Source organism: Bacillus rossius, chromosome 13 (assembly GCF_032445375.1).
Source record: "Bacillus rossius redtenbacheri isolate Brsri chromosome 13, Brsri_v3, whole genome shotgun sequence".
Taxonomy (NCBI): Eukaryota; Metazoa; Arthropoda; class Insecta; order Phasmatodea; family Bacillidae; genus Bacillus; species Bacillus rossius.
In genome coordinates this window covers 6,653,596-6,665,902 of record NC_086340.1, presented here as the reverse complement: position 1 = coordinate 6,665,902, position 12,307 = coordinate 6,653,596, and the positions used below count along the sequence as shown (strand labels likewise).

At 41.0% G+C, this 12,307-nt stretch overlaps 1 protein-coding gene across 3 annotated transcripts in view; it reads right to left on the bottom strand.

The window, feature by feature from the left end:
* LOC134538147 (otoferlin-like) overlaps positions 1 to 12,307 on the bottom strand; it is a 171,314-nt gene that overhangs the window by 137,034 nt on the left and 21,973 nt on the right. For all 3 annotated transcript variants that reach the window (XM_063379189.1, XM_063379190.1, XM_063379191.1), the window contains exon 2: positions 825 to 883. In XM_063379189.1, coding sequence (XP_063235259.1) covers positions 825 to 883 — 59 coding nt within the window. The remainder of the gene's footprint in view (positions 1 to 824; positions 884 to 12,307) is intronic.

The following is a 12,307-nucleotide window of genomic DNA, read 5'->3' as shown; positions in this document are numbered from 1 at the left end:
CAGGGTAGCTGCGTAGAATATTTTTTGAATAAACAATATTTTTGCAGCTTCCATTTCAAAGTCACAGTGTATTTGTCACTGTAAGTAACATAACCAAAGATAATTCGGCAAATAGCCTTTAACGCCTATTAACTTCAACGTTAAAGTTACAGATTATGAAAGCATTAAATAAGACTACCTTCATGAAATTTTTCTCCGTCTACTAATAAACAACAATTTAGCTCAGGGATTTATTCAAAGCTAAAGAAAACATAGGTACATCCTTCATTAGTGAGGTTAATGGGAAAAAAAAAGTTAGCGAATCGAGTTACTTGAATCTGGGTGTTTTTATCGTATCTGTAGTAAAGAAATCTATTTCGGTATCGGAAATAAATCGGAAAGTGCTGAGCTTATTACTTGAGTTGTTGCAGTCATTGGCTGATTCGGCAAGTAATTACATAGTATTTGGTTTCATTTGTTGACAGGAAGATACTTGAGACTATTTCTGATGGTTACCAACTTTTTTTCCAGTAACCCCAAGATAGGTAGAGACCTGCAAAATTCGCGGTTTCGATGGCCTTCAGGATAGACTGCACATACCACTTTACACTCGGGAAAATAACGCAAGTTCATTGGCTGCCGACTTGTAAGTCGTCTCAGCTGGTTTGTCTGTGATTTGAACCTTCTTTGGTTGAGGGTTTATAACTGGATGAGATTCGTCCTGATGAACAGTAAGCCAATAGCAAAATTATCTAAGAGGTATATGTGTTTGACTTCGAAGCCTATCACCGAATGAATCCGCGAATTTTGCAGGTCTCTAAAGACAGGACATGTTGGTACATTACCTCTTCCACTGCGATGTTTTCCCCTGTGTCTTCAAGGACTCTGGAGAAATGCGACACCCCTGCAACCATAAAAGAACACAATTTTTTTTCGACAAAATATTTTATTTATTTTATTATTAGATTTTTAAGAACAAACACTGAATAAGTTTTGATAAAAAGGAAAAAAATTTAATTTTATTTTTTATCAGATAGTTAAATTATAAATTAAAATATAATTTAAAATATATTTTTTTAATGCAGACGTGTTTTTTTTTTGTAATTTATTTGTTTATGTTATTCCCGCAACTCAAATGGCCAAAATAGACGTGTATCATTGTGCTGAAAATATTTGTGGCAAGGGAGTTACAGAGGTAACATTTTTAGAAAATATCACTTAAATAAAAAAAGCGAAAAGAAAAAAAATAACATGGCGTGTGACATCGAAACTTGAAAAGCTGTTTCATACTCATTTCTTGAAAAGTCGTCATCACAAGGGTTGTATTTTATTTTTAAGAGTAGTATTACTAAAGTTAAAAAAAAAGTACTGAGCAATGTATCAGAAGAAAAAATTAAATTGACAGCTAAAAAAAAAAAAAAAACAACACACGCACACACACACACACAGGAACCAAGCTTGCAAACTTTAGGTGCGGACTGAAGATGATTAATTTTTTTTTTATCCCTCTGGGGGTTGGGGGGTTAGTCCTAGGAGGGTTTCAGAGGGTTGCAAGAGGGTTGGTGAGCCTCACCGCCCCGCATACAGGGGCCTAACTGCAGCGCACGACGCCATTAGACCTGGCACGAAGACCCCTTCCACCCCACTCCCACTCACTCAAACACTTTCATCAGCTGAAACATTCCGCAGGAAACATTTACACGCGTTCCCTTCCCTTTCAACATCACGTCCCTCCAAACGCACACACAAAAAAAATTATCACTTCTATAAACTCCGGGAACTTTTTAATAACTTAACGTCCACAACATACTTAATGTTCACTAGTATTCAAAAATTTATACATTAAACATTTTCTCATACTACATACAGCAAGAATATTTTGAATGATTTAACTCAATGCATCCAGCATTGAAAGACTTTAAAAAAAAAAATCATTTTATATATACTAAGATTGTTATGCAATAATTTTTTTTACCTTTAACAAATATTTTTCATCCCAACATATAGTCTTATAAATTTTTTTGGGACCAAGATTTAAAGTAATATTAAAAGGGTTAAAAATAAATTCCTACCAAATTTGATACTAGAGAACTAGAGAAGTTTTTTTTTTTTTAAATTTTTTTAATGTCAACCTCTGTTTTACTGTAATAGTTCGTTTCATAGAAAATTGTTTCCGTCAAGGGTTTTAGATAAAGTTTAGGAGTTTTAAATTAATAATAACGGATTTAATTATTTATATAAACTTTAGAGTTGACGATGGTTTTGGGGTCTATGGACCATGAAACGAAAAACCATATAAAAAACTTTTGGAAGTCGCACCACGGTAACGACTCGTTTCCAAGTCTTTGTAGAACGGACCTAATGCTGGGTTCCCAATTTAAAAAAAAAAAAACACAAGCCATTGCGTATCAGTAGAGACCGGAAAAATTCGCGAATTCATTTCGCGATAGGCTAAAATACAAATCGTTATACCTCAGTGCTGCCTCTGCTATTGGTTCACAACTCACCTGGATGACTCTGGGCCGATGAGAAACACCCAACCAAAGCTTTATCGAATCACAGGCTGCTACGTTGGGACGTCTCACAAGACAGCAGCCAATGAGTGGGTGGCATTTGACCGAGTGTACGTAGAACTATGAAGTTCATCCTGCAGGTCATTGAACCCGCGAATTTTTCCTACTACGCGCTACTGGGGAGCGATATGTTGTGGAACACGGCGGTCGAATCTTGTGCGTTACCGTTACTGTTATATTTTTCTTCTTCACTCGTGCACAGCGCGTAGCCCCCACAAGGATGGGGCTGGGTGGACCCCAGGGTCGAGGGCCCGGGCCCAACCCTACGCAATTTTTTTTTTTTAAATTTTGAAGAGAAACTTTTTTGCCGAGGAGGCTACGATTTTTGAGCGTTGAGATAATTCAGATTCCAATTTGGGTAATAGTCAGGTACTTGGTGGGGGAACAGGTAGAGGAGGAGAGTGCGTCAGCGGCGACGCCACTCCAGAACATGCTCGCTGTGTGGTCATTGTTGAGAAAAATAATTATATAATTAAAGTTCAGTTTCAACTTACAAAATAGTTTACCATAATACCTGCATCTTCAGGTTGAATTACATTCTAAAAAAAAAGAGTGTATGTGAGAAATAACCACGCAGGTATAATGTAGTACGCGACTGTCTGATCTGGGAAGCCTAAGATGTCCATCAAGTTCTGTCCCTGCCCGAACACGCCCGAATATTCACCTTCGGCCAGCCTCGGGTTTATTTATATATATTTATATTTCTCTGTTTATTTTAATTTAGCTATACTTACCTAACTAACCGTCCATAGTGTTTTAAAGTGTTTTAATGTAGCTAACCTAACCGGCCACTTTTAATATTTGAATTCATTTTTCCTGCGCAAAAATAAAACAAATCCCGAGGTTGGCCGAAGGTGAATATTCGGGCGTGTTCGGGCAGGGACAGAATTGCACAGAACCCAGGTCTGAACGGACTGCAGCTCTCCGCTGCAGGGGAGAGAGAGAGAGAAGGGGGGGGGGGCTGAGAGAGGCGACGCTAGCGCTCCAGCGGGGCGGAACAGCGGCGCTGGGAGGAAACACTGCGTGGGTGGGGCGCGGAAGAGAATCGTGGTTAGTTGGGGGGGGGGGGGAGGGAGGGGAACTGAATTCTTCCGCGTCCCCGACTGGTCTGAAGGGAAACACCCTCCCCCCCCATCTACGAGAGAATCGTTCCTCTTCGTCCGATCCGACGGGAGGTCGGATCGCCCGCGCAGTGTTGCCAGGTCGGCCAACTTAAAATCCCGGCACCGAGCACGTTAAAATTATGTCTCACACTACAAACAAAAAAATCAACCGTTTATGAGAATGTTGTTAACGGACGCGAGAGACCAGGTTCGGAGCTGGCTGGTGGCCCTGCACGGCCACTGACGTAAGGCATGCCACGCGCGCCTGGCCGGATTACAAGGGTCGTAGCTATCCCCCTTCCCCCCTATCCACACCCGACGCATCGTCCTGCCTCGGCGCTGCTATCTACCGCTGAGCGGCCTTGGGAATTCCGCGGGCCGCCGCGCGGTGTGGCGAGAATGAACGCCGCCCTTCTGTACTGTTCGGGCGTCGGGTCGGCCCGGTATGACGCGACTCGTCACGGCCGTTCTCGTCGGTTCGAGGAGGGCGCCCCAGGTACTTAAGCAGCGACGCCGGCCTCAGTGGGAGTTCCGAGCGAGTTCCGAGAGTGAAGGGAAGTGCGACATCGGCGAGGAGGGAGAGAGACCCCCTCGAGAGTGGCGCGACGCGGAGCGACGGGATTGAGAGAGTGCGACTGAGTGGCCCGAGAATGTGTGCGTGGACAGGCGCGAGGTGAGGGGCGAACCACTGCTGAGCCTAGCTCCAGCGAGGAGTGCGAACCGCGGATCTTGACAAGACATTGAGTGACTTGCGAATAAACGTTTTCAAGTGCCAGTGATTTGTGAGCGGAAATTTCTAAGTACAATTATTTATTAATGTAAATATTAGTAATTATTAGAAATGTAATAAAAATATTTGAGCAATCCCTTACTAACCCAGTTTTCCCCCATCATAAATCATAACTAGAGACCGGAAAAATTCGCGAATTCATTTCGCGATAGGCTATAAATTACAAATAGTTATACCTCAGTGCCGCCTCTGCTATTGGTTCACAACTCACCTTGATGACTCTGGGCCAATGAGAAACACCCGACCAAAGCTTTATCGAATCACAGGCTGTTACGCTGGAATGTCTCACAAGACAGCAGCCAATGAGTGGGTGGCATTTGACCGAGTGTACGTAGAACTATGGAGTTCATCCTAGAGGTCTTGAACCCGCGAATATTTCCGGTCCCTAATCATAACAATATTTTTAATGTAACATCGTATCTCTCGGTGTGCGGCATTTGGTAGGACAAATTTCGCGAGTGGAACGGAAGTCGTAAGGAACGGAAAATGTGTGTGACCACGGTGCTGCCACGGCGCTGCGACGGGCTGTAACGGAATGAAGTTCGCGGAATCCAAACACACCCGATCGGGGAATTTGAACACGGCGCCCCAGCCAATCATCGACTTCCGTTTGTTCTTGCGGCGGGTGAAGTTTGTTTGCGCTCGGCTCGGCTTGTCTCGCGGCGAGCCAGCGGAACTCGACGGTCGGGTTTCCGGGAACTTACGTCTCTAAGTCTCTCCGCGATTGTGTACTCGGCGGGCGAGTTCCGTGAACAGGTAAGAACATGTCCCTCTGGTTCAGGCCCCCCGCCTTTATGATCACAAGCAAACAGTAATGTTTAGGTACCGGTGAACTCCCACAGTTCTACTTACACTCGGTCAAATGCCACTCCACTAATTGGCTGCTGTCTTGTTAGACGTTCCAGCGTAGCAGCCTGTGATTCGATACAGCTTTGGTCGGGTGTTTCTCATTGGCCCAGAGTCATCCAGGTGAGTTGTGAACCAATGGCAGAGGCAGCACTGAGGTATAACTATTTGTATTTTAGCCTGTCGCGAAATGAATTAGCGAATTTTTCCTTTCTCTATGAATGTTGTTTCAGCGAACGGAACATAAATACTCATGCACAGAAGTTCGCCGCCTGGGAATGGAAGGCACGCCTCGGCCAGAGGCTTCGTGAACTTCGAGTACGCAATGCGTGTAGCCTAAGTGCAGGCGCTCAGTAAACATCTCCCGGAAAACGTTTGAGCGATTTCCGTACTATAGTCGAAAAATGAAGGCTACCTTTTTTTTTTGACGTGACAACGTCTAATAAATCGATGAACGCCGGCTGCTTGCACGAAAAAGGATGACTCATTGTCCCGTTACGCACATTGTCCCGTCACGCGGTGTCCCGTTACGCTCATTGTACGCTTGCGCCGCATCTATCTCTCTTCCACTCGATTGGAACGTTGGAACAACCATCGATTTGACTTTTTCGAGACACATTAAACTTGAAACACTCCCATTCGTTTCCTACTTTTCCTATCATCGTCCTATCCTTAACAGAATAACACAGATTGGAAGAAGTTAAATAGCAAACATGTATAAAAGTTATAGTTAAAATAATCTCTTCGTTAAAGTAATAAACATATTTGAATTAATGATTGCAAATAAAAGTAAATTTATCAATTAAGTTGTATATTTCGTTTCACTCCTTCTTTGTATCCATAGAAAATAGTGATAATTCAATTAAAATTATTCAATTTTATTCATAAAAGTATGCAATCATTTCATCAGTGTTTTGTTATGACGTTGTCACGTTAAACTATCGTCCCTAAACCGACTTTACAGACAACCAATTTTTTTTTTTTTTTTTAGGAAGAAAAGGGAGCCATTTTGGTTGATTAAATGAAACATGGGGGAACAATTACAGCAAAAATTACAAATTTACTATTGTCAACTTGTTTTATTTCCCGGCGGCGAACGTCTATACAGAGGGGTTAAAGAAATTGGTGTAGCGTTGCGAAGTAAACTTGGAACGAGGTGGCGATTACATTGAAGAGATGTACGCGGCCGAAACGTTGCAAACTAAGCCACTCCTCGCTATATTTATCACTGGAAAATGCAGAAACTATGGACCTCGTCAAAATATGACTCTATGCACATTATCTTTGCGCCACGGACTCGGCAGCAATGCTGGGAGGAACAGGTTAGCAAAGAGCAATGGAAATGCTACACAGTAAGCGCATGGAAACAGATTTCACACAGCGTTACAGAGTCAGTCCGTGAGTCAGTGATTAGCGTATATTTTTTTATCAAGAATATTTATTTATTGTTTGCTGGGTTGGAGAAACTTTCATTTACAACACGATGTTTTTGCTGTCGCGCTATCACGGTTCCAGCATATTATCCCCCTCCCCCTTCCTTCCTCGTAAATCCTTCCTGTTCCGAGTCTTCCGCCTGGCTTGAACGCGTCGACCGGGAAGCGGATGCAGGGTATCCACAAGGAAAAAATATTTTGTACCAACTTAGGCGAGAAAAAAGTACTAGATTTGAAATTATAGAATTGAATTATAGAATTATAAAATATAGAATTGAAATTATAATTTGTTATGGTTTTGACAATTTAGGAAGTTATTATGAAATTGCAATGCTCTTAACTTAAATATCACACCACACACATACATTCCTTAGTTTTTAAAAATAATTATGCTTAATAATAACACATATTGGCGTTACTGTAATATTATTATATTAAAGAAAAAAAAGTACTAGACCTGAGCGTTAATGTACTAGACCACTAAAAAACTTATAAAAGTACTAGATCTAGTACGAAAGTACTAACTGAGCGTATGACGAGTGAATGACAGATGAGACGAGGAAGAGGCGAGTGACAGGTGTGCAAGTCTGCGCGCGCACAGAAGCCAAAAGCCACGCTCCACCCCCTACCCCTTCCCAGTACCTCTTCTTCAGCCACGAGCTTCAAGTCAGCAGTTGGAGAGATAAAGAGTGCGCGTCTGGGGTCGTATTTTCTCCCCTACTGCGCACGCGCGCGGAGTTAGGCCCGCCGCCTCGTCAGGGGTGTATCTGTGTCGACGAGGCGGGATGATAAGCGCGACGCTCGCTGGTGATTCTAGCGCGGTGTCTCCTCTGGACTGGCGCGCAGTCTTCTCGTCGTCACAGGAGCGGAGACCGTAACACTATATGGCCGAGAAATGAAGATAAATGTGTAATGCAAGTCCCTTTAAGTGCTTTCGAGAATCTGTACCGGTTGTTTTACGCCTAAAAATTACTCTGAAAACATGCGTTTTTTTTCTCTAGCCATTTTTAACTCTTCTAAAAAAAATACAGTTTAAAAACTTGATCCAAAATCAAAAGTACTTTTCGGGCCTCAGCGAACTCTTAAAATGCTTTTCGTAAGCAGACCCCCACTCGGATATCTTGAGTAGTTATCAAATCGCGTTGTTTTTCTTGAAGCTCTGTGCGCCGTGTGTGTGCCCGGGTAGGCGGGGCCTTAACGGCCTGCCACATTCGCGCAGTTCGCGTCTGTCCGCTGTCCGACCACGCTGTCCGACCACGCTGTCCGACCTCGCTGTCCGACCACGCTGTCCGACCACGCTGTCCGACGGTGCCCAGGGACTAGCACGCTGATGTAGTTGCTGAGCACCTTCCTACCAATCGCACTGCCAATATGGTTGCCATCCTGGTGTGTACTGAATCGAAACCTCAGCAAGGAAGATTATTGAAGTGAAACTTCTAATGCGACTTCCAACAAGGTTGCGTTAAACGTTCAACGCTCCTGGGGAGGGGGAATAGAAAGAGACAGATCGAGAGTGAATGCGTGGCACTCGAACGCATGCGCGTAGTAGGTATACCTGTTACAGGCCAGCGCGAGCGTTAGCAACGAGTAGCGTCCAATATTCCAACGCAAGAGGGAGAGAGAAAGAAAGAAACACAAAGGTAGAAAGTAGGAGACAAAAAGAGAGTGAGCCGGTAGATCCCAAGCACATGCGCGTGGTGTTCTTGCTATGCAGCGAAGTAAACAGTGTGAGCGTCGTGAAAACCAAAGGGGGAACTACCATTGATGCAGTTTTTTGCAAGAAATATTGAAAAAACAGAACTCAAACATTTCGTATCTTACTTTAGTTACCATAATCCCATTGCAAATGTTATATATTTGGATATTTCTCCACTCGAAAATTATAATTAAAAGATGCGATCAATTGTGAATTGTAAGCAATGTTAATAAAGTTTGTCTTAAAGAAACAATATGATTTCACTAAAAATCCATTTCTACCCCTTCCTAATTTCATTTCCACATTACGATATTTCACTTCTTCAGCGCGGAGGGACTCCACGCACTATTTTTTTTTTTGAATGAACAGACACAATTATCACGCAATGTAGTTTTTCAAAAGGTTCTTTATTAAAAACAATTTTTGTCAATTTGTTTCATATATATGTATGTGTGTGTGTGTTTGTAGGAGTGTGTGTGTATCAGAAATAATTTTCATTTGCCCAATATTTAAAAAAAAAATGATTTTTTAATAAATATTTCGTGAATATTAAATTAAAGTGTTTGTTATAGCCATCATTTTACAATGGGCGCCTTAGGCAGTTTAAAAGGTTTTTCCTCTTCAAATAAATAAGTTTTTGTGATTTTTTTTGTGTATTTGAACAAAACTAAATCTAGTAAAAAAAATCTTACAGCAAGAATACGCTGATTTGATTTCCAAATCTTAATAACTAAGGGTAATTTCTTTAACGAATAGGAGTTCATTTCGCTTTCTACAAAATTTGCTAACCAGGCGGCAATTCATTTAATATTGCTATTTATTATTGCTGTTAGGAATCAGTCCGTACCAGAACTTAAATACCATATTTCATTCGCTTAATTTTTACGACGTGAATAAATGTCGTGTGGGGACCTGTTCATCATATTTTCTATGCGGTCGAAAGCGTTCTCCTTTAATGTCAACATAAAGCGTAATTAAAATCCTCGTTCTGCGCGAATGTTTGAGCAGGACAAAAAAGTGTGTGAGTACAGTTCTGGTCTCTTGAAACCCCGTAGTGAGTATTCAGTCTCTAGCCTCGGAGGTCCGGTTCCCCCCCCCCCCCTTCCCAGCCAACACACACACACACACACACACACACACACACACACACACACACATGCGCACCAACCCTCGGAGAGAACATTCCCACGGGAGTCGCGACACACGGGGAATTATTTCCCCCTCACGCATTCCTCAGTCCACAGGGGCATCCGGAGGAAAGCCTTCATTTCACAGAGGAGAGAGCCACACCCGAAGTTCCCCGAAGTTCACGCTCGCTTTTTTTTTTTTATTTATAATTTCACAGTATCTTTAATGTAGCTATCCTAACCGGATCAACCGGTCCACAATGTTTTAAAGTGTTTATAATGTAGCTAACCTAACCTAATTGACCATTAGTAGAGACCTGTAAAATTCGCGGATTCATTTCGCGATAGGATAGAGTCCAAATACTTTTGACATTATTTTGCTTCAGTGATTGGGCCTGCAGTTTATCTGAAGGACTCTGGGCCAATGAAAAATCTTTAACATAAGAATATAGCGAATCACGTTCATTCCAGTCAACAGGTGTTACGAGTCGGTAACCAATCAGCAGATGTAATTTGCACGAGGTGCGTAGAGGATCATGGAGTCTATCCTTTAGGGATTTGAAATCGCGAATTTTACAGGTCTCTTACCATTAGTTATCATGAGTTACAATGGAAAAAAAACCGCAGATGCAAGATCGGACGTTTGGCTCTCTCGTCTGTGAAAAGAAGGCTTCTCGCATCCGGAGGGTGAAAGTTCCGAGTCACATGTCCCTGGTTTATTGCTCGATACTGATTGCACGGACCCGCGCACATCGCTCGTATAGTGCAGGACGCTTGCTGTTTTAATCCGGCGCGGCGCGTCGAAAAAATACCGGACGCAACAATATCGTGTGATAAGACTATAAGTGGCTATCCTTAAAGCGAGCTCCGTTTGGTCATTAAAAAAAATAATTAACACTTGAGAAAAAGTGTTTATTATCTTTGAAAGATTTGTGCAATGGGAGTGCATGACTTGATGTAAGCTTTTGGACATACGCCATTGCTAAGCACATGTCTGTAGAAGAAAACTACAAACAACCCAAAAGACAAAAACACAAATTAAGCAAAAAAATTGCTGTTGTCAACAGGATATAAACATCACTTAATATTCCATAACAGGAATATGGTCAACAAACAAAGAAAAAACAGAGAAAATGGACTAAGAGAACGAAAAAAAAAAAAAAAACACATATGATGACAGCACAAAAATATTGAACCCTAAAAAAAATTCAGTACAACAGTTGAAACGAGACAAAAACACGACAAAACGAAAAGACGAAACAAACACAATAGTTTTCCAAAACAGAAGAGAAAGAAAAAAAAAGCCCACAAATGATGACAGCACAAAAATAATGAACCCAAAAAAATTCAGCACAACAGTTCAAACGAGACACGACCTACTTTACATTTTCATAGAATCGCCATTCAGTTCTAATCAATTTTCTAAACGCTCCAACAGTTTCTTCAACTCCTCCGCATAAAGGTTCACCACCTGGAAATTAGACCAGTTGAAAATCGTTATTTTGTAATTTTTTGGCTAAAATTGTTGATCCACATTTCATCAAATCAACCTAAATGACGCCCTTTTTGTACCAAGATCCATTTGTTCTGTACTTTTACAAAAAATTCCTTTTGGAAACCAAATGCCAAGAATTAAATAATGTCCACAAAATAATGTCTCAGATTCAATGATATATTATAAAATTTTAATTTAGACTATTTACAACAAATCATACATAAAAATTAAGGTAAACTAACCCAGTTTTTCTTACAAATGTTCAGTATGTGCATCTTTAGTTATACGGCACACATCCAACCTGTAGTTCAATTCTTCCCACATTTTGGTTAACACGTCCGGAGTAATGGAAGCAATAGCCTCTCCAATAAACTCGGGAACATCATTAGGTAGCGGCGGAACGTAGACACGATCTTTTATAAAGCCCCAAAGGAAAAAAAAATGGCATGGCGTTATGTTAGTCCCGTCCTTTTCCCCTTTACAAACACATCCTGTCGTTTCGAATTGCCTATACCATCGGCGGATGTTTCTGCCACACGGGGGATCACAATTAAACTTTAAATGAAACGCGAGTTGAACTGAAATTACACATTCACTCTTAGCTAATTGCAGAACACAAATCGCTATACGCTCAGGAGTCGCCATTTTGCGTGGGTGGCGCTGCGAGCGAGAAAACAACAAAGCAGGACTCGCGCCTGCGCTTATCTCAAACGTTTTGAGTTACTCTTCAATTGTGACCTCGAACCAACACTATACAACGTTTACATTTGATACTATTAAAATTTATAACTGGGATATGTTTCTTTTCTTTGAATAACAACGACATTATTTTCAGATGAATTACAAACTTCTATAAATTTGATAAACATATTAACAGTTGAATATCAATTTTAACAAATATGTTTTTTTTTGCGATTTATATCATTAAGTTAGATTTTAATTTTAGTAAAAAAATAATATCACAAATAATTCATTTATCTTTAGATAATTTCCAAGTTCAATTTTTAAAATTTCACAATTTATTTTGTGATTAATAATTGATAATTTGTTCGGTATGTGTCCTAAAATTTGTATTGTGTGTTTTTCTTTGTTTACGTTTATGATTTTTGTTACCTGTTCCCCCCACTCCCTTTTTTTTTACACGTGATCGTGTTTATTTGTTCCTTGTTTATTTGTATTGTATTTGATTGTATTTCGTGCACACACCTATAGTTTCACAACTGCAGGCTTGCATGTTTCAAATATAAAAATTAAAAAAAAACTGA